This window comes from Oxyura jamaicensis, chromosome 1 (genome assembly GCF_011077185.1).
Source record: "Oxyura jamaicensis isolate SHBP4307 breed ruddy duck chromosome 1, BPBGC_Ojam_1.0, whole genome shotgun sequence".
NCBI classification, from domain to species: domain Eukaryota; kingdom Metazoa; phylum Chordata; class Aves; order Anseriformes; family Anatidae; genus Oxyura; species Oxyura jamaicensis.
In genome coordinates, this window is record NC_048893.1 from 160,389,555 (window position 1) to 160,417,296 (window position 27,742).

At 38.8% G+C, this 27,742-nt stretch overlaps 1 protein-coding gene across 18 annotated transcripts in view; it reads left to right on the forward strand.

The window, feature by feature from the left end:
• MYCBP2 (MYC binding protein 2) overlaps window positions 1–27,742 on the forward strand; it is a 194,981-nt gene that overhangs the window by 8,018 nt on the left and 159,221 nt on the right. For all 18 annotated transcript variants that reach the window (XM_035320138.1, XM_035320146.1, XM_035320190.1 and 15 more), the window contains exons 2-3: window positions 17,599–17,674; window positions 25,136–25,351. In XM_035320138.1, the coding sequence (XP_035176029.1) occupies window positions 17,599–17,674; window positions 25,136–25,351 (292 nt within the window). The remainder of the gene's footprint in view (window positions 1–17,598; window positions 17,675–25,135; window positions 25,352–27,742) is intronic.

Here is a 27,742-nt window from a genome sequence, read left to right on the forward strand (position 1 = left end):
GAACTGAACAGAATTTACAAAAAAAGCCCTGTGAAACTAGGTTTTGTAGCTCTGAGAGTGTGCTTGTATGAGTGCGTGTCAAGTATCAGCAGCTACTGTGTGAGCTGCTATTTAGGGACATGGGGAGTGTGGACCAGCAGAGAACGAAGGCAATTCTGTGCAGAACATGTCAGTTTGTTACCAAATCATTTGTATTGGGAATGTACAAATTTAGCAGTAGTATTTTGATCATTATTGGTTAAGGCTTTTTAGTGTTTATATCGTAATTGTCTCAGGAAGCATCTTTCCAGAAAATTATGACAGCAGATTGCTGCCTCTCTTTCCCATTATTGGCTCTTCCATTTAAGCTTCAGGATCATTACAGACACCATTTAAGCATAGGTAAGGCCCTTTGTCATTTTCTTGGTAGACTGATCCTTGATGTTTGGTGATCTCTTGTTACTGCTGCTAACTTTGAGGATCTTGGCTACTCAGCATGCTCCAAAATGCTGTGTTTCTAGATCAGTTTATCCTTTCTGAACATCAGGTTGTGGATTATTGATGAGAATATTTGTGTGAATGTGATTTGTAGGTGTTGGTATTTATAGAGTGGCAAAGTCCTCAACTGCAGCGGCACCTCAGACTCAGTTATTAGCTTTATGCTTGTAGTAGTCAACTGTTACATTAAATTAAGCTCATGTTGTGTGAAGTTTCTTCCACTTTAAACCAGCCAACATTGCCTGAATATTCTGCTGAAGTTCACAAGAATTTGGAATTTTAATACCCAAACATAAAAATAATACAACTTCTAAGTAGGACAGGATGAGAAAAAATGGCCTATTAGATTTGCAACATTTGTGGTTTACTTCATTTCCTTAATATTTTATCCAGTGACTGATTTTTTTTTTCTAATTTATTTCAAGATGGGCGACAGCTTCATGGTTCAAGGAATAATTAGAGCTAATTTTGTTTAATTGGGACTGGGCTTCCATTTTTTTAAAGACATGAGTTCTGATGGCAATTTAATATTGAGTCTGATATTCTATTCTCAGCAATCTTCAGACTAATCTGTGTGTCCCTGGGATTCTTCCACCTACTGATTTGAGACCATCTGTTTATGTGATCCAGTCTCTTTTTTCTTTCAATGCTAGTTTGTGGTGGGGGTTCTTTTGTGTTTTTGTTGCCGCTTTGCTTTTAAACTGTGAGGGAATGGCAGTTAATGTTTCGATTCCAGTTATGCTAGCTGCTCTGGCAGACTGGTGGTCTGTTAAGTGACAAACATAAGCAGTTAAGGTTAGGCTGGAGCTGGAGTAATATAAGAAGTTACCATCCCCCGCTGCTGGCTGTGTTAAATGAGTTGAATGGGCTTTCTGCTTCCCGAGAGCTTGATGTTGAATTTGTGCTTCCACTGCGTGAAGGTTTTTTTTATTTTTTTATTTTTTTCTTTCACACCTCTTCCACTCCGTGCCTCGTCCCCTGCCATGTTATGCTCTTCCTCTTGGCCACAATATTTTGAGGATGCTGTAGTAAATTCTTCTCTTGATATGACTACTGATGTGTTTATAGAGAGCACATATATCCATAAGTCTTTTGTACTGAACCATTTCCTGCAAACTGTTTTGTGTCCTGTGTTTACTTCGGAAACTTGACTCCTTACAGCATCTCTCGAAAACATGGTTGCATTTCTCTTTCTTACCTTGTTTGCCATAAACAGTGCTTTAGACTGAGATGCTAGTTGGATTAATAGTGTTAGAATTAATGAAAGCTTTTATATTTTAAAGATACTCTTGCTAAGTAACCGTTCACAGTCAATTCCTACCATTGTACCACTCCAGAAGATGAGTACTAGAAATTGGCAAAGGGAGTGGGTTATTTGTGCTCAAAATGGCTACATTAAGATACATGGTTTTTATATGTTTAAATATATTCTTCATTTTTTTCTTAGCAACCAATATTTCTTAGTAAATAGCGTATCATAGCTCAGTACCTTCCTTCAGGCTGATAAATGTGAGGGACTAAGTTTTTATTGTTGTAAGTGTACGATACTTTTTTCTTTGCATGTGATATATCTATTGCTACTTTAGTGTGAGAAAACTATGGGTATTTTTCTTTTCTTACTAATTTAATAAGTAAGTCTATACTAGTTGCACAGCTTAGACAAGAAACAAACGTTCAGCTATGTTGTCCCCATATAAATCTGGAGCCCTTTGGTTAGATTAGTGCCATTCCTTATTTTTCATTTTCTTCCCTTGATTTTACTTGATTCATGTTGCCAAGCATAATTGTTTAAGGTAATGGTTTTGCAACTGTGGTTTGTGAACTCCTGGAAAACACTTCATAGATCCTATGAAAACGGAAGTAAGATAAGGTGGAAAAAAAAAAAAGCCCATTGTTTTTAGTTTTAAATTCATTAGAATGATCCAAACCACTACTGAAAATTTTTATAGGTCTACAAATGTAAATAGTTGGAAGCATCTTCTATAACTTATGCTGCAGTTGTCCTAGGATTTAGGTTGTTTTGATCATGGGCCCTGTCAATCTGGTAAAATACCTAGCTAAGAGTTTGAGCCTTAACAAGGTCAAACCCTGAACTCTTCATTTCACTTCTCCAGCATTCTCTGTCTTGTTGATAACATCACTCATCTTTTCTGTTGCTAAGCCTTTAATCCAATGATTGTCTTTATACAGATCTGTGGCCAGTCTTTTGCACTACATTGAGATGAGCTTGATCTTACATACCATATTCTCCTGTTCTGAGCTGCTATCACTGCCTCATCTCTCATATCTTATTTTTTTTCGAGGTATTCTGTCCCCTTTCTCTTCAAACGCTATCCCATTTTATCACTAGAATGTAGTAGAATATAGAGTGTTGACCGTTTTGATAGAGAATTGTAAGTTTTCAGTAGTGTGCACTAGGTGTTTGCAGCTTGTGCTGTCCAGTGCAGATGGCGCAGTATTTACTTGTTTCTTTGTAATAGTAGTTCCTCTGTCTAAGGATTTAGTACTGTCATTAACAGCTGTAGCGTGCTTTTTCTTAAAGTGTGCTCTCTTTAAGTAAAGTTCTTCCTTAATGTCATGGAGCTGATTCTCTAAATTAAAATTCCCCTGATACGATGAAAATTAAAAAAAAAAAACTTTACACGCTTCAGTTTTGGTGGTTGCATTTGGATAGGAATATGGCCAGAGATTCTGGTACTGTTTTTGCTATGGCAGAAAGGCTTTTTTATTTTCACCTAAGCAAATAAAAAATAGCCCTAAAGCTGTCTGTAGAGGTGAGAGATACAAAATGCTTTCCTCCACACTGAAAAACTTGAAGTAGAATATTTTACTTACATGTATTCTTGCAGATCTAATTTCATGGATAATGTTTCAGCTAATATATGAAAAATCAGGTAATTACAGAAAAGAAACTATACTTGTCAGTGATTGTGATGAGAAAGCATTCTCTTTGTGCAGAGAATACTTTGTAGGTGTGCTTCCTTGTGCGTTCTCTGTGCTACTAAAACAGCATAAATATATCAAACATTTTATTTGTAAAAGGGAAATTTCTAGATACTGTTTTGCAGTTCTGCTATTCTGTCACCATTAAATTAAAATCAGATCCATTTCACTTGTCTAGTTGGTTTAAAGGTTTAAAAAGGATATTCCAGCACGCTGAATAACCTGCTTCCTTAAGCCTCCAAAAATTAGATTTTCGAGGAAAAACGATGCTAATTGTTTCAAAAAATCATGTAATAGTAATAATGATATAATGTTATGTCATAAACTTGAGAAATTGCTCTGAGTTATGAAACTAAGAAGTTGTGATTAAAACGATCTGCAATTTCTGCTCACAAACAGCAGCGCATTAAATTCCCAACTGAGAAAGTAAGTAATAAAATGTTTTTTTTTTCTTCTTTTTCTGTACCAGAGTGTGCAGGAAAGAGTCCCAGACTGCAGTAAGACGGCTGTTAGCCTTAGCTGTATTCCAGACGTTTCATGTCTTAACTTACGTGTAGCTTCTGCCTAGCTCTGTATTCTTCCCCATGCTGTGTTCTCCCAAATCCATCAGACACCTCTTCTGATTTTTTTTTAACCTTTTCTCTTCAGATCCTTTAGAAAACTAGTTTAGCCTGTCCTACTAGCTTGCTTCTGTTTTTTCCTATTTTAATTGGATTGCAGTTGATATTCCTTGCCCTGATTTACAGATTGAAGTGGCTGGATTTTTTTGATGATTTTTCCATCTGTAGATAAACTGCTTAAGCTCTGACTTGCCTTTTATATTGGCATGATGAAAATATACATCAGAATGCTTCCTTAATAACGCAAAGAAGATAGTACAGAAACTGGTAATGGTTTGGGGGACATACACGTGGCTGTTAGAATGAGTGTTGAGCTATTGCTTGCTTTTACTAAAAGGTGGTGGAGTTCCTCAAACAGTAGATCTCAGATGTACCACATGAAGATAGTAATGCTAGTAATGCTTATAAATATTTGAAGTGATCTGAGGATAATATTTTTTATCAACAATCAAAAAAATCAAGCTTTTATTATTTTGGGGAAGGATTGATTGTACTCTCTAGTTTTGTTTTGAGATCTGTCACTCAAGCTGAGTGGTTTCCTTCTGCAGTGATTCTCACTGGTGACTTCCTTAAAACATCTGCAGCCCACGATGGAAAGTAATAATACTCCCAGTATTTTTCAACAACATCTACAGATACCTTCGGGGCAGAGGAAGCAGTGATATTCTTTACCTTTCCTTCAGTAAGACTTTGGACCCTGTCTCCCATGACATCCATGTAGACAGGCTGACAAACCGTGTGTTGTATAAGCGGGCTCTGTGTCCGGAGGCTTGCCATCAGTGACACAAGTGACTGACACAGAGGAAAGCCTCCAGTAGTGTACCATGGGTTGATACTGGTAACAATACTGTTTAACATCTTCGTTAATGACCTGGATGTTGAGACAGCGCACCCTCAGCAGGTTTGCCAGAGAACAAAACCAGGACGGGTGGCTCATACACCACATGGTTGTGCTGCCATTTAGAGGGACCAGGACAGGCTGGAGAACTGGGCTGAGAGGAGACTAATCGAGATCAGCAAAGAGAAACGTAGAATCCTGCATCCGGGGAGGATTATCCACAGGCACTGGTAGGTGCTGGGGGGCTGGCCAGCTGCAGAGCAGCTCTGCAGAGAAGTAGCTTGGGGTGCTAGGTGGACAACAAGCTGACTTTGAGCCAGTAATGTGCCCCTGTGGCAGAGAAGGCAGACAGCCTTCTGGGCTGGGTTAGGAAGTGTTGCCGGCAGGTTGAGGGGAGGTGATCCTCCCTCCCTGTTCAGCTCTGGTGAGGCTGCATCTGGAGAACTGAGTTCACTTCTGGTCTCAGTACAGGACAGAAATGGAACTTCTGGAGAATGTCCACCAAAAGGCCACACAGATGAGTCTGGAGTACCTCTCTTCTGACGAAAGGCTGAGAGCTGGGACTGTCAGTCTGGAGAAGAGGAGGCTCAAGTGCAGTCTTATCAATGTTGTAAATAGGTTGGTGGGAGGGAATGAAGAAGAATTAACTAGGCTCTTCTTGGTATAGTGGCCAACTGGTTGCCTAGAGAAGTTGTGGAGTCTCCTTCCCTCCTTCCTTGAAAATATTCAGAATCCAACTGTATATGGTCCTGGGCAGCCATCTCTAGCTCACTGTGCCAGAGCAGGGCAGTTCCTAGAACCACAGCATGGTTGAGGCTGGCGGGAACCTCTGGAGCCTTTGTGGTCCAGCCTGCTGCTCTAGCAGGGACACCCAGAGCAGGTTGCCCAGGACCATGTCCAGGTGGCTTTTGAAGGTTTCCAAGGAAGGAGACTCCACAGTTTCTCTGGGTAACTTCTGCCAGTGCTCAGTTACTGTCCAGCAAAGTTACCGCCCTTCTAACCTACGTGAGCCTGTGATTCGGTAATTCGTAGGAAAATAGCCCAGGATGAGAAGCATTTATAAGAGGCTTACCTGTTGTTCTGACAGTTCCCAGGGAACAAACCCAAGGGGTGTTGAACAGTCTGTTCTTGCAGCAAGGCTGTGCTCGAGCTGTGGTGGGCATGTTACTGTAAATATATATCGGACCTCCACGCCAGTTCCAGGGAAGTAGGGGGAATAAGAGGGGAACTGAAAAGGTAGTAAACTGATGCAGTTTTAAATAAAAGCTACACAGTTGTCCTAACAGTCCTGTAGGAAGAGGTGCATGGTAACAAGATCCAGTCGTACTGGTTCGTATCGTCAGCTCCGTCATGTGAGCAGTTTCTGGTTTGTCCCAACATTTTGTTGACTTCCCTCCCACCCTTCCTTTGGTTTTATATTTGACAGATGTTTGTCAGTTAACAGAAATGATCTATGCCCTGTAAAAAAAATAAATAAAAAGCAAGTTACTTCTTGCAATAAAGGAAGAAATACAGTCCCACAATTTTGAGTTCTTCAACACTGATAACCCTTTTTTCTTCAGTATTCCCTTTCCTATATTTTGAAGCCCTTAATAGTTGAACTTCCACAGCAAAAAAACAGCGAGTAGTAAGTGTCTTGCTGACAGGCACACTAGTATTTATCAGCTGTGGTTCTCCGTTATGCTATTTGATGTTAAGATCAAACTTCAAACTGGATTACAAATTAACAGCTGTTTTGGAGCACTTTGGAGGATGGAGTAAATGGCATGGGAGATAGGGAAACCCAGCAGAGGCTGCAGTTGCTTTAATGTCTCTCCGTAATGGCTCTACCCTTCATCTGTGTGATCACATATCAGATAAATTATTTAGAAGATAAAGAAAAAGCACAAAATACACATCATTGTAGTTCAGTGTAGTACTGATTTTTTTCTACGTGGTTGAAAACTGATGCAGATCCAGTAGAAAAGACGGTAGTGCCTCATGGTATGTTAAAACAATTGCAATCAGTGATGAAGGCAAGAAGAGAGAACTAACAGGCTAGGGAGTAGTTTGGTGTTTTCTCAAACCTGATGAAATTCCCCTGTATGTTGGTTGGAAAAACCAACATCAGGCTGAGACAATTTCAGAGCTATTAGGAATTATCTTGGAGACTTCATAGATGTATGAGGTTCTAAAAGACATATAAAGCAGATTGATAAAGAGTTCCTGAGTTAAAAATGGATAAAAAGATCTGATGTACTTTAGAGACTACATTTCTAAAAGTACTAAAAAATATATTTTATAAATCAAGGTGATAAGTCAGACAAAGTGGATTTATGATGAGCCCTGTCTGGGTGTTGTGGTTTAACTCAGCAGGCAGCTCAGCACCACACAGCTGTTCGCTCCACCTGCCCCCCTCAGTGGGATGGGGGAGAGGACTGATAGCAAGGTAAAACTCACAGGTTGAGACTGCCTTTATAGGCAGTCTAATATGACAGAAAAGGTGGAAGGGGGGGAATGCAAAAAAAAAAAAAATACACAAAAGAAGTGATGCACAGTGCAGTTGCTCACTGCCTGCTGACCAATCCCCAGCCAGTTCCTGAGCAGACCCCCAGCTAACTCCCTTCAGTTTTATTGCTGAGCGTGCCACTATGGCCAGCCTGGGCCAGCTGTCCTGGTTCTGTCCCCTCCCAGCTCCTGGTGGACCCCCAGCCTGCTCACTGGCAGGCAGTGTGAGAAGCTGGGAAGTCCTTGGCTCTGTGTAAGCACTGCTCTGCAACAACTAATCCATCAGTGTGTTATTAACAATACTCTTCTCCTAAATCCAGACAACACCATACCAGCTACAGTGAAGAAAATTATCCTAGATGAAACTAGGATGCTGGGAAACAATCCTTGGTCGCTATTAACAGTTACCTAAAACTAATTTTTTAAAATTATGCAAGAAAACTAGTATTTCCCAAAAATAATGCTTAATTTATTTATTTTTTTTTTAATTTTAAGTGCTAAAGTTATTTTAAGTCAGATGATAGTTAAGTTTGGACCCAGCTCTAGCCTGTCCTTCAACTTAGCTTGCTATGAACTGAAGCAAGCTCAGAATGTCTTGTTGTAGCAGATCAGCTAGGAGTATATGAGATCTGTACATCTGGCCTTGGGTCTGCTCTGGGAGACACGCTGAACTTCGAACAGATGCAAATGAGACAAGCTAGTCTTGTCCCCATCTACTCTGGCTGGACTGTAGCCTTCCTGTAGTTGAATATTTTTGCGTTGCCTTCCAGCTGCTAATTTGGCTGATCCTGTTTTAATGCCAAGTGGGTTTATACCTGTTAGAAACCCACTGTGGCTACATGCTGCCAGCCGGCCTGCTGCCAGATGGCCCGATGCCTGGAGCAGCAGCGGTTGTGCATCTGGATCTGTCCTAGGTCCTGAACTCCTGCATCTCCGCAGCCGTGTTTTCAGAGATAGGATTGAGGTTGGAGATGACATGTTTGTAGGTGATGCAAAGCTGGGAAAGATTGCAAGTATTACTGAAGATGATAACCTCAATAAATGTTTAGCTCTAAGGGAAAGCAACCAATATGAACAAATGTAAAACCAAAGTGAAGGAAAGTTAAGGTCTAAGTTCTTCATGATAGCTTCCACATGTTGTATAAAATTATGAAGTGAAGGTGTTCGTGCTGTTGGAGTGTTTTTTTTTTTTCATTTTTTTTTTCCAAAATGCATGACAGATTATTTTCTGTAGGAAACCTGAAGTAATTCTTGGCCTTTTGTTTGTAGCTGAGGATTGGGGGGCTTCATTGTCCCTTTTCCTGAAAAGCTAGGTATGACTATAAGATAATGAAATTCACGACAGTGATGTAAATGATCTGTGGTTTAAGCTGAAGGAAATGAGACTGTTTAACTGGCAGAAGATGCTTTTGTTTATCCTGAGAATTGAAATAAATTCAGGTTGGTCATGGGAAAAGAGGAAAAATAAACTGTTTTTTTTCTAACATAAAGAAGTAAAAAAAAAAACAACGGCATTATCATAAGGGAGATAAAGACCTCACAAACACCTTTCTAGTAGGATTACCAAAGATACGATGGCACCATGATCAGCAGTATTGGCAGTATTTAATAATTTCATAGGGAAAACACCTGTCAAGTGTTGTTGTGGATTAACCCTGAAAGAGAGCTAAGCAACACATAGCCACTTGCTTGTTCCTCCACCTCTAGAGGGATGGAGCAACAAGAAATGGAGAGTAAAAGTAAAAAAAAAAAAACAAACAAACAAAAAAAAAAACTTGCGTTTTGACATAATTGGCTAATTATTGAAGGAAAAATAGAAGAAGAGAGAAAGAAAACAAAAGTGATGCAAAGGCAATGACTCACCACTCCACAGGTTGACCAGTGCTCATCCTGTTACTGAGCAAAGATAGCTAACCTCCATAAACCCCTTATTTTCCCTTTTTGCTGCTAAGCATGCTGTTATATGGCATGGAGCACCCTTCAGCTAGTTGGGGGTCAGCTGCCTGGTTGTGTGCCCACCAACCTCTTGTGCACGCCTTCATCTGTTCAGTGGAAGGTAGGGCATGTGGACTGGGAAGCTGGAAAGGCCTTGATGCTGCAGAAACACTGTTCAGCTGTAGATTTCTTGTGGTTTAATCCCAGTCAGTAGCTAAACATCATGCAGCTGCTGTCTCACTCCCCCTCCTCAACAGAACAGGGAGACAAAGTAGAATGGAAAAGCTTGTGGGATGAAGGAAGGACAGGAAGATCACTCACCAATCACTCACAGGTAGAACAGAATATCCCCCATATATGTAGGGAATATTAGTGTAATTATTGCCAGTTGGTAATGCTAGAGAGCAGTGAGAACTAAAAGCAAACTGAAAACACCATCATCCCCAGTCCATCTTCTTCTGCTTCCTCCTCCTGAACTGCATAGGGGAACAGGGACTGGGGGCTGCGGTCAGTCCATAACACTTTGCTGTTCACTCATGGTCATTCTCTTCTTTTCTCACATGGGGTCCTTCCCATGGGTGCTGCCCGTTCTGAATTGATCCTACATGGCCTTCCCGTGGGCTGCAGCTCTGGCCAAGAATTTGCTCCGGTGTAGGCTCTCCGCAAGCTTCAGCCTCTTCCAGGCCACATCCACCTGCTCCACCAGGGGCTCCTCCACGGGCTGCAGCGTGGAGATCTGCTCCATGTGGGACCTGTGGGCTGCAGGGGGACAGCCTGCTCCACCAGGGGCTTCTCCACAGGCCGTAGGGGAACTGCTGCTGCCTGCCTGGAGCACCTCCTGCCCTCCTGCACTGACCTTAGGGGATGCAAGGCTGTCTCTCACTCCTCACTCTCCCAGCTGCTGTTCCACAGCAGTTTTTTTCTTTCCCTTTTCCATAAATCTACTCTTCCAGAGTCCCAACCAGCATCACTCACTGGCTTGGTTCTGGCCAGCAGCAGGTCCCTTCAGAGCTGGCTGGAGCTGGCTCTGATCTGACATGGGGCAGCTGCTGGGCTGTACTCAGAGAGGCCACCCCTGCAGCCACCTTGCTACCTTGCTACGTAATCCCAGTACAACGTTCAGCTGACATCAGAGTGTTACCAGCATTGTTTCGGTTCCAAATCTAAAGCACAGCGCCTTATGAGCTGCTATGAAGAAAATTAACTACATCCCAGCCAGGCCTAGTACAGGAATGAAGTGGAATTTGACTTCCTCGGCTGGACCAGGGAATGAAAAAATTAACCTATTTGGTTCCTTCCTAGACGCTGCTTTTAATGATTCTAGACTATTTGTCAAATTATGTTCTAGATAGTCTGTTCATTTGAAGTTTGAAAAAGTCTTGTTAAAGGTCCTGTACACACTGTTCACGTTACCGAATCACAGAATGGATGAGGTTGGAAGGGACCTCTGAAGGTCATCTAGTCCAGCCCCCTTGCTGAGCAGGATCACCTAGAGCATATTGTGCAGGACGGCATCCAGACAGGTTTTGAATACTTCCAGAGGAGGCTCCACAACCTCTTGGCAACCTGTTCCAGTGCTCTGTCACCCTCACAGTAAAGAAGTGCCCCCTCGTATTCAGCCAGAACTTCCTGTGCTTCAGTTTGTGCCCACTGCCTCTCATCCTGTTACTGGGCACAACTGAAAAGAGACCGGCTCCATCCTCTCAACACCCTCCGCTCAGATATTTATACATACTGATGAGGTCTCCGCTCTGTCTTTCCCAGGATCCATTCTCTTTTCCATTGATCCGTCTGCACAGAACAGCTCTTGATGTTGCATGGAAGCATGTTTTTTGTCGTGCATTTACTATCCCCACAGGTATTGGTTATATCCAAGTTACTGTGTGTATTGATTCAAGTGATTGGCTTGTCTTATATAAGCATATATTTTAGGTGTGGTGGTATGCTTTTCATCCCATGTTTTCTTGTTAGCTTTGCATAGTACTGTAGTTTTCATTATGCTAATTCCCATAGAAGTTTGCTTTTATGCCTAAATTTTCTGTTTGCTGATCCAGATGGTGAACAGATGAAAAGCTCAGTATGTCTCTACTTGGAAGCATAATCAGAAACATAGCAAGGTACCAGGAAAATGTTAAACTCAGGACTAGAAAAAATGTACTCCTTCCATAATGTACAAGCACAGTTACAGAGCAGTCAAATTTTACTTCAGTATGTAAACACTGCGGATCACAGAATGGTTGGTGTTGGAAGGGACTTTTGCAGATTGTCTAGTCCCACCTTTCTGCATAAATTAGTCTTTTTCTGTAGAGCTACTTTCCAGTCAGTTGGCTAATAGTGTGTACAGGTGCGTGTGGTTATTCCTCCCCAGATGCAGGACTTTGCATTTCCTGTTGTTAAACGTGATGACATTCCTATTGTCCCATTTCTTCAGCCCGTTGAGGTCCCTCTGAATGGTAGCGTAACCATCTCATGTATCAACCACTCCTCCAGATTTTCTGTTATCTGCAGACTGGCTTGAAGTTAGACTCTGTCCTATTATTCACAACCCTATTATGCCAGCAATTTGGCCAGTTTTCAGTTCACAATTATCTAGATTGGACTTCCACAGTTTGTATATGGGGATGACGTGACTGACAGTGTCAGAAGCCTTACTGATGTTGAGATAAACAATGCCCATTGTTCTCCTGTTACCTGCCAAGCCAGCCTTTTTGTTGTAAAATGAAAGTTTGGTCAAGCGTGATTTCCTCTTCATAAATCGAAGCAGACTGGTGTCACTTTTTTGTCCTTTGTATGTTCATTTCAAGGATTATTTACTCAATCACCTTTCTAGGTGATGAAGCTGACAAACCTGTACTTCTCCAGGTCCCCCATCTTACACATGAAGACACGAGGAACGTTTTTCTTCTGGTCCTCAGGAACGTATGCCAGTTGCTATGACCTTTCAAAAATTATTAAGGGTGACATTGCAGTATCAGCAGCTAGCTCCCTCAGTACTTGTAGGTACATTCTGTCAAGTCCTGTTGACGTGTGTATGTCCACTTTATTGAAATGTTCCCTAACCTGATGCTCCTCCACTGAGGGTAAGTCATCCTTACTTTCCCTATGGTCTCAGTGGTATGTAATTGCTGAATTCTGGTCTTACCGATAAAGATGGAGGTGGTCAGAGTCTCTTGTGACCTGGTCCTTACCTTGTTCAGCATTGGGCTCACATTTTCCCTAGTATTCCTTTAGTTACTTGTCCTTTTTGTCCTTCATATCCCATGCCAGATTCAACTCCAGGTGGGCATTGGCTTTCATATACCCATCCCTGAACGCTCAGGCAGTGTCTCTTTATTCCTCTTGGGTGACTTGACACTGCTTCCTCCTCTTGTGTGCTTCCTGTGCTTCCTTCTTATGATTGAATTTTGTCAGGGGTTAATTGTTCCTCCATGTAGGCCTCATGTCAACTTTGCTTGACTTCCTGCATGTGTGAACAGACTGTTTCTGAGCTTGGAAGTTGAAAATGAACTCTCCTGCACGCCTTTCTCTAGGGGACCGTACTCCCATGAGATTCTTCAGAGTAAACCTCTGAACAGGCTAAAGGCTGCTCTTCTGAAGTCTAGGGTTGTGATTATGCTTTTGCCTTGCTCCTTTGTCTCAGGACTCTGAACTCCACTGTCTCAGTGTTAATGCAGCCATGGCTGCTCCCAGCCTTAATGCACCCAACTGGCTCTTCCTTGTTTAAATGCCAAGTCCAGCAGCGTGCCTTCCCTCGTTGACTCCTCAGTCATCTGTGTCATGAAATTACTACCCAGGCACTCCAGAAACATACTATATTGCTTGTGCCCTGCTGTGTTGTCCTCCCAGCAGATACTGGGATGGTTTACATCCCTCATAAGAATCAAGGCCTGTGAGGTTTCCTGCAGGCCTCATCAACTTTTTCCTGTTCAGGATGGATGTAGCTGACACCCAAAATACTGTCATAATGGTCTGCCCTAATCCTAACCATTAAATTCTCAACTGGCTTTGAGAGTTGTTGAGAATGTTGTCAACTATTTCATCTCCAGTCTAGATCATGAAAAGGACAAGGAATTTGTTTGCGTTATGCAACAGCTATGATGTTCTGGTGAAGTTTGGATGTGGGAAGATAAAGGAAGTCATCAAACTAAATGGTAGCGGTGAACTACTCCAGCGGTGACTTAGGAGTAGTGGTGCTTCTGTGTGCTGTTGGGTGACTGTAAAGATAAGTCTTGGAAAAAACTATGACAATAAGATGTTGTAATATGTTTATTTAAAAAAGAAAATCACAAAGGCGTTTCGACTTCCTACAAATCCAGTACCACCCCGACAGTTTGCTGGGTATAACTTGAGGTAAATAACACTCAGCACACAAAACAAATTTGAGAAGGAACAGAGGTTTTAAGTTCATGAATCACATCAGGACTATTACGCCTTGGGGGAAGTGTTCTGTTTGCATTTCCTCAGGTCTTCCAAACAGAGTAAGATCAATAGTTTTGAGGCAGTTGAGGAGCATCCCCCTAGCTATGCAGCAAATATTGCAAACACTAGCTAATGCTACTTCTCATTTGAAACCAGATGAGCTAAACATGCTGTTACTTCCTTCCACTAGAGATGCCACAAAGCTGAATGGAAGTTGCAGTTGTGTCATTTTAAAACCCAGCAATCAGTTGCTGCCTTTTTTTCCTTTTTGGTTTGAGACAATTGCTAAATATTTGAGAGTTGAACATTGAGAGTTGAACATGTGTGATTTTATGTCTTTGCTTTTATATTCAGTGGATTTTTCTCTAAAAGCTGTAATAGCACCACTCACACATTCTTTGTCACAAACATTTTAGTGACAAGGTCTCCTCATGTTCTTTACTTTTCCTTTGTGGTCTAAATCAAAATTAGTAATCTAGTCTCAAAAACAGTTTACAGAAAACCTGCCTAAGTCTTGCTGATAATCAAAGTTTGGTTTGTGTGTGATACTGATAAACAGTATCAATAGCTGGCTTGAAAGTTAAAGGCTAAAGGCCTTTTGTCACTGGAATCAGACTGTCAGCCCAGAATTTCAGGACCTTTGCACATGACAGTTTACAGCAATTTACAAATGTGAACCAAAATTTAATTAATAATTTAGTTAGAAAATACAACCAAACCAAGCCATATCAGGTGTTGTTAATCTTCAGCCAGCAGAAGAAACAGGCAGATAATTACTGCTTGTGGTTTTGAACTGGAAATGACTCATAATCTGCTTAATGTTATTTTTCATAAAAACACTTGACCACATATTATCTTTCCTATCTCAATATTAAGCCTCCTGTCATAATGGCATGTAACTGTAGAGCTGTGAATATCGCGTATGTCTTTGTTATATGCAGGTAAATTATAAACTGATGATATGAATACAGAAACGTTTATGAAGTTAGTGTTGATGGGTGGTTTTGTTTGTGTATTTGTTTTTAATGATTAATTACTTACTAGTTCTGAAGTTTCTTCTGGATACAAGGTGAAAGTATACTTCCTGCAAAAAATGTTTGAATTTCAGTATCCTTGAGATTTTGTTTTAAGAAAAGAAAACCAGGAAGAGAAATTTGGATTTTCAGTATGGCTTTTCTATACCCAAGTAGTTCGCATACAGAGCTTTATTTAAGCCTAAAACTTGCAGAAAATAATGACTGCAGTAATGGAGTGACTAGGAAAAGCTTGTATTTGCAGCATCTATAATAGTTGATATATGAATGTAGGAGGTCACAGCACCACCATTTGGACTCTGAAAGAGGAAATAAACCCATTGCTGATGTTTTCCGCTCACTAACTGAAGAAAACATTATCTAGGTATTGTTGGCAAATGAAATTAGTCCTTAAAATTGCAAGGGTTTTGTCACTTTGGAAACAAGCCCAGTCGTAGGAGAAAAAGGAGGTTTCATTTTGAGGTGTTTATTGATAAATGCACACAATGAGAAAAATAGGCACCAAAATATGGGGACTGCTCCTGTGAAGTATTTACAAAATGGAAAGGAAAAAGTGCTTTTGATGTTTGCAGACTATAGCAAATTTGGAGACTTTACAAGGATTTTGGCAGGCAGGATTAAATTTGAAATGTCTTGGCAAGTTGAGTTACTGTCCTTTTTTTTTTTTTAAAAAAAAAAAAGAATGAAAAGAAAACCCCTCTTGAAGTTGGCTCTGATAAGTGCAAATTGTACTGTGCAGTTGTACTGTACTAAAAGGCGTAATTAAAAGCACAATTAGGTAAAGAGTAATGCAAGCTCAGTTTGGAGGTTTGCAGGAAAAAGTTTTCAAGTTATTGTGGGTTGTGTGAAGCTGGCCAGGTAATACCTAGAATACGGTTAAGTGTGACCTTGGAGGCATATGAGGCAATTCTTCCTCCTCTGCTCAACAGTGAATAAATAAGTATCGTCATAGCTTTAGTCAGTGTGGTTTACATTTGGTATGGACTGAGAAAGTCCACAATAAATCTGGACTTTTACACCTGAATTTAGGATAAAAGTTTTATAAGAGGGTATTTGGTCTAGAGAAGATTGAGTGACTACAGAACAGAAGGGACTACAGTGTTCTTTATGAACATCAGAGTAAGAATTGATTGCATTAAACTGTAATAAGGAATAAGAACTTGTCCAGTGTAACTAAATAGTGAAACAGACTATGGAGGGTGGTTGTAGAAATTTAGACATTAGGGATTATGTGGATTGTTACCACTCCTTCCTTCCTCTTAAACATGTTGGACAGACTCTTATATATTGATCCTTTACTGTTGAAGGGACCTTAGGAGGTCATCTAGGTTCTCTTCATAAGCTTTAACATACTGTATTTCCTGCCCCCCACCCCCAACTGAATTGCCTCTCTTAACTCCAGGATGATGGTAGTTGTTCCCTTTTATATACAAGACTCAAAATTTATAAGAAAGGTGGTGAAGTAATTTGTTTCTGCAGGAAGCATCTTGAAGAAGAACGTGCCACCCTCTGAGTGTTAATAGATGAAGGTGGGAAAGGTGATGAAATTTCTCGTGGGCAGCTTTTTTGGGGGGTAGCTCTTTGCAGGGTTTCTTTGAGTTTGTTTTGTGACTGGTGAGTGTCAATTAAACTTCAGTTTCTAGCTGTTGACTGCTGGACCACAAGACGTGTATTGTCTTGAAGTCTGAACATTGTATAGGAGAGAGTTGTAAGCAGTATGTTTCTAGTCCCTCAACACTAGCGTTCAGAACAAAGTTGTTTAAATAAAATATTAGATCACCCTGGTTCTCAGTCTCTTTCCAGTTTGTTCCCTGAAATTGAAACTTCTTACTACTTGTTATTTTCAGATTCCATAGTTTATTTTTCCAACTAATCTGAACTGTAAACCATTTGAGCAATGTTTGAGTGGCATAGAGGAATGTTAGTACCTGCTGCTTAAAGTCCAGTCTACAACGAGCTGTATGCTGCACAGATAACATCTGCCTTTTTGGCAGAGGGCTTGTAGTCTGAACAGAACAGAGAAACATAGAGTAGGTTAAAATGCATACATCTCAAGCAGAATTTTCTTGGTGGTGGTGGCAAATGTCTCTGTGTGTGGCATCTCTTATACTTTCATGTCTTTTTCAAGGGTTTTTTGTTTGTTTGTTTTTAATTGGATAATAAAATAGAGGAGAAAAAGAAAGTGATAGGAATGAGGTGTGGGCAGAGGAGGATTAGAGGAGCACGTGTTAGCTGGAGCTGTAGTGTGAAGGGATGGAAATAAAAAGTCTGTACGTTGAGGGTGGGGAAAGAACACACAAAAGTTTCAAAAGTGGCATGTTCAAATGTTGTAGTTTCCTTCCGTCACCTGAATGCTCTGCCAAATGATGCATTTCTAAAGCTGTCTTTTTGAACAGGGAGGCTTGATTCTTTTTTTGTGGTAGACTTCACAAAAGGTGCGTGTTCTGGTGTGAACGTTCTGGTTTTGGTAGGACCAAAACATATGTTCTGGTTCTAATGTAACCACTTACGAATCATTAAGAATTCTCATTTCTAGCATTGGTATGGTAGTAATGGGCTTGTAACAGAAACAGTGGAGTAAAAAATATGAAATGGATGGTTGTTCTTTTCTTGCCCTAGCAAATAGTCTACTTAAAATAATGAGAGTAAAGGTCCTTGATCCAGTGGAGCATTAGGAAAGCACAATTTTAAAGACCTCTGATTTGTATGCTGAAATTGTATTGGTTCTTACTGCTTAGGAGAAAAAGTTTTAGAGGACTTATCACAGATTTTTATTTGCTGGTACTGCTGTTTACCATGGGAAAAGGAAGGAATTTTAATTATTTTTTTCTGCTATTTTTTTCAGGAGTAAGAAACTTTTTAGCAAGAAAAAATTGAAAAGGAAACAGAAGACTAAATTAAAAGTAAAAACACGCAACAAGGTAAGTCTTTAACTAACTTCTAAAAGTTCTGACTGAAAAACGAAAGTAATTTCAGTTGAGAGATGTGAGAAAAATAGAAATTTATTTGCTTTGAAAAGATAACAGTCCAGCTTTTTTTTGTCTCTTTACTGCTTTCTGTGTGACTGTGATACCAGTGTTAACCTTTTCATTCCATGTCAAACATTAGTAGCAAACATAATTGGATATGAAGTGTTTTGTTTCCTCAGTTCCTAAACTGTAAATATAGCTAAAAGACATCTTGGTCTTAAAGTTAAATTTTAAGAAATCCATGTCTGGTCAGGAATTACAGACTACCGCTGTAAAGTTCTGTCCATAGTGGCTGAAGGAGAAAGGGAGAAAGAACATAGTGTCTACATAATTCAAAGTCATCCTTGAAAATTCCTCTGTAGGGGAATAGATGATACTTAACAGTTTGTATTAATATTTTCTCCTCTGTCCCCATTGCTTTAAATGCCCGGGAGCAGTACAGTGAACTTCATCAAAATGTTTACAAGCTTTATTTTTTGCAGAAGTCTAGGCAAAAGTAGCAGTAGTTTATAATACTGCTTTGCTGTATTCCTTCTCGATTAAAGAGCTATTATTTCTCCGTTAAAGGCAGAGTTTTGGAGGAATTTTCATGAAGGCTTACTGTAGGCATGGAGGATTATTCCAAGTTTCTACTGTAGTCCATGAAAAGAAAGGAGATCTTTCCTGGAATGGTTCTGCAGGACACTACCACTGAACTATCCAGTGAAAGCACTTTCTAGTCAGTTGAATGCCCCTGTAATACAACTAAGCTGTAGATTGCATGGGCCATCTTATCCCTCTTTGCCAAACCTCCTGCAGTTATTCTATCTCAAGACGGGTGACTTTGGGAGGGTGAAGCCAGCACAATATCTCTAAAGTTTGTATTGCCTTTTTGGATACTTACCAGATTGTTCTGCTTATCTCAAGTAGTGCAGCTCCAGACCAGGGTATAGAAGAGACTTATCTTCAACACTTCTCTTCTCAGTACTGTACAGTGAAGTGCTTCTAGTTCAAACTAAATTTTTAACTTTTTTTCTGTCACTGTGAAATTAAAGTTTTTTGCCTTGTTCCCTTCATCCTTTTTATCAGACCCCCTATCAACACAGAAAACCAAATTGCAAATTAGATGAGAGTGCAGAAGGTAGTTAGTCTTTGTGTGTTGTCTGGTGACAGCAACTTGTGCTTTTAAAGGAAGGTAACATATTTGATCGCTGTTACTATCTAGAGGGAAACTTGTCTTTCTGGATAGTTGTTCCCTAGTTGAACTATTAATTAGGAAGCTAAATCCCGAAGTACTGTTCCCCACAAGCTTCATAGTCCAACATATTTCTTGGATTTAGTTGTATTGGATAAATGGATTCACAGGATCCTTTCTGAATGGCCAAAGAAGACATGAGCGTAATGATTAGACGTGAAAGGTAAATAAATCAACTAAGGTAAATATTTGTTGCTTTAAACACACTTTTCAATAATATGGCAACATTTTCAATGTCTTCTCTATCACTCAGTGTTTCAACCTCAAGAGGGCATCCCTTTCTAAAAGATGTTTGAACTGTTCAAAGAATTTGGTTAGTGTTTTTTATGCTGTGTTACACGCAGGTTAGATCAGATGGTTATTTTAGGTTTACCGTCTTTAACAACAGATTAACTTTCATCTCTTAGCTTATAGTCTATTTCCGTCACATCTGAGAATAAACCATTCTTGCTGTTATCTAGTTCAAGAGGAAGGAAATAAATTCATGAGAAAATAAGCTATGTCAGGATTTCATCTTTTGGTAAATCAGATTGTTCAGGTGGGAGACAAGTGTAAAAGGAACCAAAGGGTTCTGGTTTTCCCAATTCTTTTCTTGTGTGTTTTAGAACATCACAGAGGACTAACTGAGAAGAACACTTGTGAGTCTGGGTGCTTCATTTTCTTAAGAAAAACATTTAATCTACCTTTTGACCTCTTCTACATAATGCACACTTTTTTTAGCAGGAGCTATACATTTACAAGGGCAAGTCACACATCAGGGTATGGGTTCCTGTGCTTCATTTTCTCTCCCATAAGGTAGCCTTCTGTCTTTGGGAAAAAGTAACAAATAAATTTTCACCTTGATGTAGTAAGGCCATGTTTATGATTCATTACTTACATTGGCATTGCAATTCCTCAGACTTGCATTTAGATTTCATTATTTAGTAGGCCAGATTTGAATTCTTATTTCTTCAGTATCTTTAAAACTTAAGAGGAAGGCTTTTCTAATTTTATCCTGTTTGTGAAGCATGTGGTCAGCTTTCTTTATGTTTACCTAAAATGTAGAAAGATTTTGTGAGGAATTTAATTAGGTTCATTGACTTCATAGATTCACTATCTACTCCTCTGAAAAAAATGTTTAAGTCCTTCTGACCACTGAAATGACCTTTCATTACTGTTACTTCACTTTGTGTGGTTTCAACTGAGATGTCTTTTTTTAAGTTTAATGTTACACATTTTGAAAGAATAGCATTTTGCTTGAAAATATTCTTTCCAACCAATATTTAATTTAATATGTTTTGACAAAACAGAAGATGTGACAAATATTGTGTATCTCTTAATTTTTACAATGTATGTTTCATAATGTATCTCCATATAAGAATGTGGGTTTTCAAGTTGTAGTGATAACAAGTGAAACAACAAAGGTATACATTTCAAAATGTCTCACTTTCATTGAAAAGTATAAATCTGCTTTCCAGTCTTGGAGCTCCATTCTTCTTTAGGGCAATGATAATTTCATACTCTGGGAAACTAAATGCTTTGGGAGGGAGAAATGTAAAGCCTGTCTATCATTGTGTATTCTACTTGGATATACTAGATATACTTGTATATACTTCTGATCATTCTTAGACTTAGCAAGTGCTTCAGGTTATAATATTAAGTAATTATGTAACCATAAAGAAAAGAACATTTAGAAATTCAGTGATTGCTGCTTTTCACCTTATCTCTAGTGTTACAAAAAGACATTTCATATATTTGTGGATCTCAGTACACATAGAAACAAAACATGCTCTTTTAGATTTTTTTTTTTTGTCTTAAAGTAAGGAGTTCCATAGTTAAAGATCATTCTTCATTGAATTCATAGAAGTTCATCGACATTCTGGTTTAATATGCTACTGTTTTCCTTCACAATGTAGAAGAGTTTTCACAGAATCACAGAATAGTTGAGGTTGGAAGGGACCTCTGGAGATTGTAGAATCATTAAGGTTGGAAAAGACCTCCAAGGTCATCTGGTCCTACCATCCCCTACCACCAATATCACCCACTAAGCCCTTTCCTAAGCATCAGGTCCAAGTTCTCCTTAAACATCCCCGGGGATACAGTGATGACATCACCTCCCTGGGCAACCTGTTCCAATGCTTAACCACACGTTCTGAGAAGAAATGTCTCCCAGTTTCCAACCTAAATCTCGCCTGGCACAACTTAAGGCCATTCCCTCTATTCTTATCACTAGGAATATCACTAGCTGATCCCTGGCTCCCCACACCTTCCTTTCAGATAGTTGTAGAGAGCAATAAGGTCTTCCCTGAGCCTCCTCTTCTCCAGACTAAACAACCCCAGTTCCCTCAGCCGATCCTCACAGGACATCTGTTCCAGGCCTTTCACCAGCTTCATAGCTTCTCTGGGCACAGATCATCTAGTTCAATCCTTCCGCCAAGTAGGGTCACCTAGAGCACGTCGCTCAGGATTGCATCCAGGTGGGTCAATGAATTTTGTGTCAATGAAATACAGTATCATTAAAAGAATTGTCCTAACTAAACATAGACTTTATTACTTCTCCTTGAGATATGCTAAACTTTTGTGTGCTTGTACATTTACTTTTGTCTTCTTTTTTTTCCCTCATATGAAAGGCAGTAAACAGTTAAGTCATAGTTTTCCTTCAGTTTTCACTTATTCTTACAACCTAACAGCTTACTTGTTCAAAAGAGGATTTATTTAGTAGAGTTATAAGGCCAATGGTTTTAAACTGAGAAAACTAGGTAGTGTATTTCAAGATGATTCTTAAAGGGCATTATTAGGATTGTGACTATATTTGTCAAGTGTCTAACAGATGGAGTATAAAGTGCTTCTGGTTTCAAAGAATTTACAGTTCTTAGAAACAAGGTATTGTGGGAGGGGAAGTGGAGATGTAAGTAAGATGTAAACAGCGGGTCTACATCATAGCTAGGAAATAAAGTCTAATTCTGAGTCATTGTAGTGCTATGCTGTCTGTTCAGATGGAGCAGGGTTTTGTGGAGAACGGTATACTGTAGTAAGGTCTGGATAGGAGGTTTTTGTAGCTATAGTTTGTACTTCTGTAGAATGAGATACTAAACAGAATGGTGTAAGTGCTTAGTATTTAAAAACTAAAGCATTAGGTAGGAAACTTTTTAATAGTTGTGAAGTATTGAGAATAAGGAAGGGGTTTTATTTCTGAAAATTAGTCAGCTTATTATTAATAGGCAAGAGAACAGGCATTGGTATTTTATCTAGCACTGTAATGTCTAAAATTATCTGTGCTGGTAAGATGATTTAGTCAACCTATTTCAAAGAGGTGCTGTAAGATACAGAACTACGGAGATCAGTTCTGTTCCAGAAATTCATTTGTTCTGGAATAAAAGTTAGGCTGAACTGACAAGAAAGAACTGGAAACCCTTCGCAGATGTTGTAATTGTAATGCATGATACTAATAAGATAAGTGGACTTCAGATAGCGATCTGCCAGATGACTCTGATATTTTTCTTTTCCTGTAACTGTTTAACAGTTAAATAGGAAATGCATAGTAAATTCACTTTTTTTTTTTTTTTTTTTTTCTTTTTAAACCTGGGCAATTCAACTGAATTAACTGAAAGTTGATCTTGTGTATTTGTGTTACCAGCAGTTGAAAAATCTTGGGGTATGTATATTTGACACAGAAAAGGGTCATGTTATAACGATTCAGTTTTCTGATGCCAAATTAATTTTAAAGAATGTAATTGTTCTGGTTTTGATTCTGGTAGAGTTAATTTTCTTCATAGTGGCTGGTATGGTGCGGTGCTTGGGATTTAGAAGAAAAATAATGTTGATAACACACCGATGATTTAGTTGTTGCAGAGTAGTGCTGACACAGATCCAAGGTCTTTCCAGCTTTTTGCACTGCCCTGCCAGCAAGGAGGCCGGGGTGCACCTGGAGCTGGGAGGGAACAGAACCAGGACAGATGGCCCAGGTTGGCCAACGGGATGTCCCATAGGGTGTGGTGCCATGCTCAGCCATCAGACCCAGGGATTTGGCAGGGGGTGTGCAGGTGCTACCCTGGGACAGGCTGGGCATTGGTCAGTGGGTGGTGAGCAATTGCATTGTGCATCACTTGTTCTGTATGTATATTATTATTATTTATGATCCCTTCCTTTTCTGCCCTATTACACTCTCTTTATCTCAACCCACAAGTTTTACTTCTTTTTTTCTGATTCTCTCCCACCCCTCCTGGGTGGGAGTGAGCGAACGGCTGTGTGGTCCTTAGCTGCCTGCAGGGTTAAACCACAAGAGTAATAGCTCATTATCATTGATACCAATCTAAATCTATTTTGGCGCATTTTGACACTGGAGTAACACAGTATGCTGTATCTTGAATTCTTGCACTTTTTAATATCATGGGTTTTTAACAGCAACTTTATTAATTTATTTCTGTTCATGTTGAACAAGGACTAAACTTATCTTGCTGTTCCATCTCTAGTACCAGAAGTTCTGCTGTGCTCAAAAAAAATATATCTGTATTTACTTTATTTTTCTTTAGGGAACTATATATAAATTATTTCTTTTTTTACATTGTTTTTGTGAATTACTTCTAACACTGATACAGGTAAGATAAATTAACAGTGTTGGATAAAACAGCCTGCAGAGTAAACCTTTGCTTCTTTGTGTCTCAGCTTCTAATAATTTTGTAGTAATAATGAAAAGGAAGGATATGCAAATATGTAGCAGTACAGTTAGAATTATACCAAAGTCAAAAATAAAAGGAAATTGTATGAACCATGAAATATCTTGAAGTTATTTTGGATTTTAAGTTCTGTAACATATGGTGTTAAAATGTTCTGGTTTGGAAGGCCTTGTTATTTTTGCTAATAATTAAAACATATGTGCAGGTAAAAATGTATTATGAATCATTGCTGAGTTTTGATGTTCAATGTTGTGGCTACTGTAGAAAAATAAACCATTCTTTTCAAGTATCAGTTCAGTGGTTCTCAAACTTGTTTGCTAGTTGTAGGTCCTTTTCCCCACCCTTGCTCTCACAGCTGTATGTGTATCTCCATTGTGATGTTTTCTATATCACTGTAATATAATTTGCTTTGTACTACCCTGCCAAACAAATGCATTAATTCACAATACCTGACCCCTGAAAGAAAAGGAAAGAAGGAAAGAAGAAAGAAAAGGCAAAAAGCCTCAATGCTCACCACTTCTAAAGAATGCAACAAGCAAAGAAAATAACCTTGTGAAGTTAGTCATAGCCCTGACTAGCTTAAGTGTCCTTCAGATTTTTCCTGCCTTGTTAAAACAAGGCTGTCCTGCATTCTTAACCTAGGCTTTCCCTCTTTACTTACAGTCTTTGTGCCTTCTGTCTACACCAGGGTATTATAGAGAATTCCTAACATTTACTCCGTATACCTTAAATCCGGTTTTTCATACCAGCCTAGTCTGTGGTAGTACACAGCCTAAGAGAAAGTATAGCCTAGACTGTTTGTTCTGGTTGTGTATTTGGGTTGTCTTCCATTTGTCCTATCTCATCTTACAGTTTGAAGAAAGGGAGAATATGGGGCAGAATTTCACAGGCCTTGACAGATATTTTTTTTCTCAGTAGTTTGTCCATTAGCTTTTCATTTGTTTTATAGTTATGCGAAATTATTATCCACAGTTCCTGCAGTGGGGAGGTTTTGAACTTGCCATCTGTTTTCATTTCACAAAACAGTTTACACTATTTTTAATTTTTAATATTCATTTAGCAATCAGATTAAGTCTTTATTTTCAGAGATTAAAATTAGCAACTACAATAGATAATGCATTTTAAAATTCAGTAATAATAACAAAACTGATTCTAGTAAGAAGATAAATTCTGCATTCTGCTAGTCATTTGGCTGTGGCACAGGTCTGAACCTTTCTTTAGTCTGCACTGCCTCTGTCCCTTTTCAGTTTTTTGTCCTGGTGTCATCACAGTATGAGAGAGAGACTAAAGCCAGATGGAATATAGTGAAATTTCTTCCTTTTCCTCCTTTCTTCCCTGCCTAAAATATGATTCATATCTCAACAGGAAAGTTCGGTCACCAGTTTGAGAACCATTTGGTCAGCCAAAATTACTAAGGCTCTGTTGAGATGACTTAAATTTAGCAAAGCTTGAAACTTCTAATAAGCTTCAAAACAGAATTTTCTTTTTTTTTTTTTTTTTAAATCAACCTTATTTTTTTTTCAGACGGAAAACCTAGAGAGTACAGTAACCATACCAGATATAAGATTACATAGCAACCCTTCAGCTTTTAATGTTTACTGCAATGTCCGCCACTGTGTATTGGAGTGGCAAAAAAAGGAAGCATCTGTATCTTTGGCTTCAAAGAACAGCGTGCAGAGTGGGGATTCGGACAGTGATGAAGAAGAGGAATCCAAAGAGCCACCTATTAAACTTCCAAAGGCAAGTAGCTCTTTAAAGTGTGCCATGTATGTGGTTTAAAGTTGGTATGTTATGTCTTCTGAGATTTAGCACCTTTATGGACAGAACACTTGCATGCGGAAACTAAAAGGTCAATGACATCAAATGTGTTAGAGTATATAAAGAAGAGACTCTGAAGAGTGGTGTAGTTTTAAAACAGATGGTGGATTAGAAAAAGTAGTATGGAAATCCAGTAAGAAACCTCAGTTTTCCTTTCTTAAAATATAACATCAAATGAGATATTTGGTTACAGTTACTATAGTAATTATCAAATTGATGAAAATCAGTATTCTTTCAAACTACTCATTTTTTAGCAAAGAAACTAGAAATTCAAGAACTTCTGCTTATTCAACAAGGATTTAGATGCTTGCTACAACCTTAAACTTTATAATAGCTATCTAATTAATACTGGATTGTTTAGATACCTGTAAAGTAATAAACTTTTTATTATTACTTTCACTTGCATATATAAATTTGAAAAAGGCGTATACTTGAAGCTGTCTCACAAGTAGTAAAACTTAGAGGCTAACTATGTAAATGCATTTGTATCCTGAATATGTGTCTGTCACATGCTTTGAGTATATTGTGTTCTGGTTTTATGTATAATGAAAAATACTTAGCTTGGTTTAATTTGTTAAATATAGAGAAAGCTGTTGAAGTTTCCAAGGCTTATAGTATTATCTAAACTGGTTTCTGAAAGTAATCACTAGCTTATTTTAAAGAATACTGATGTCTTCCGAGTTTGACACTGACGTGAAAATCATACTCAAAAAACACCAGGATTTCTGCTCTTCCAAGTTCTCCAGTGTTAACTGTTGAAGTTAGTTGGTTGTGTGGTATAGAGATATTTCTTTTTGTTCTTGAAAATCCTTCATTTAATTGGGAAGAAGTTGAAAACATTGTACTTTTTATGCAGCTTTAGCTTAATTTAAGATGTTCTGTTGAAATATCTCTTTATCTTAAAATTGAGGAAATGGGTTTTGTCAAAGTTCTTGTTTAGAATACAGTTGGGAATTAAATGTTGACCTATGTAATTTCTGTAATGAGACTGAGACCAATTTTTTTAATGGACCCAGAGACACAATTTGCTCATTTTCAGATGTTGGCACAATAAAATTTGTATTTCAGTTGTGTTGGACAGTTTAGCAACTTGGTTTGATGCTTCAAAGTTTTGGATTTACAAGAAATACTGGCCTTTGCCTGAGTATTTGAAGGAGGGCAGATTCAGTTCTACTGCTCTGATTTGTAGTTACTAGAGTTAGAGAGACTTTGTTTGTCAGGAAGAAGAGAGTGGTGTCTTATATTAAACTTAGCGCTGGGCTATGTTTGATCCACAAAAGCCCTGTACTAAAAGGAGCAAATGCTGGATTAAGGTAGAACTAAGCGATTAAATATTGTTTATTCCTGCAATGGCATACATTTTGCTGTTTTGTTAATGAGTTTAAGCTCATTTAAGCAAAAGTTTAAGCAAAAATGAAAACATTTTAAGTTGTAACAAAAAGTAGAAGAAAAATAAGTATTCTCTTTAGAAACTCACTTTAAGTCTTTTAAAATTCATTTGGAGACTATTTTACCTGCATAAGTATTTTCGTATGTATATGATAATATTCTGTGTTAATTTTTATGTATGAATATACATATTATTATGTGTTAAACAGAAATGTAGGTGTTACGTAATTACGAGAGGGAAGACAAAGGAAATAATAGTGTAGATAAGATTTTTGGAATAAATAATTGTTTGAAGGAAGTAATTATGGGTCATAGTAGTTACATTCAGGACAGTGTTTTGCGTACCCTTTTTAAGCTGAGCCATGCTTTTGATTTTAAGCTTCAAAGTTTTTAGAAAGGGGCGCAGGAAGATGGATTCATGGAGAGTGTCAGTAAAAGCTGGCAGGCTGTAACATAGAAAGGGAGAACACAGCAGCACTTGTTTTGGCTCAGAAAACCTTCAAAGAGCTGTGAGAACAAATTTAAGGTGTCTTGAAAAGAACTGTGTGCTTATTCTGTTCTTCACTGTACAGAGTTGGAAGGAGTTGAGATAGATATAGACAGTTTTTTTATATAATGTTTGGATTTTGAGTCCCTTCTGTTATTCTAGCTCTGACAGTGGATTCTTCACAGCCTAGTCTCCTAGGCTGCCTGTTTGCCTTTTCTGTTCTGCTGGCAACACCTGTGAAACCGATGAGGAGAATGCTATATAAATGGTGCTTTTGGAATGTGAGGAGGAGCCAGGGAGGTGGGATACCATTGTTTTGGTTCTTCCTAGCTGTAGCAGTGAATCAGTGCAAGTTCTCTAGTTCCCAGTGGTACGAGTGAATTTTCTAAAGTAATGTTTGCTGTGCTTTTTCATTGTTTATACTTGGTGTTACCTGG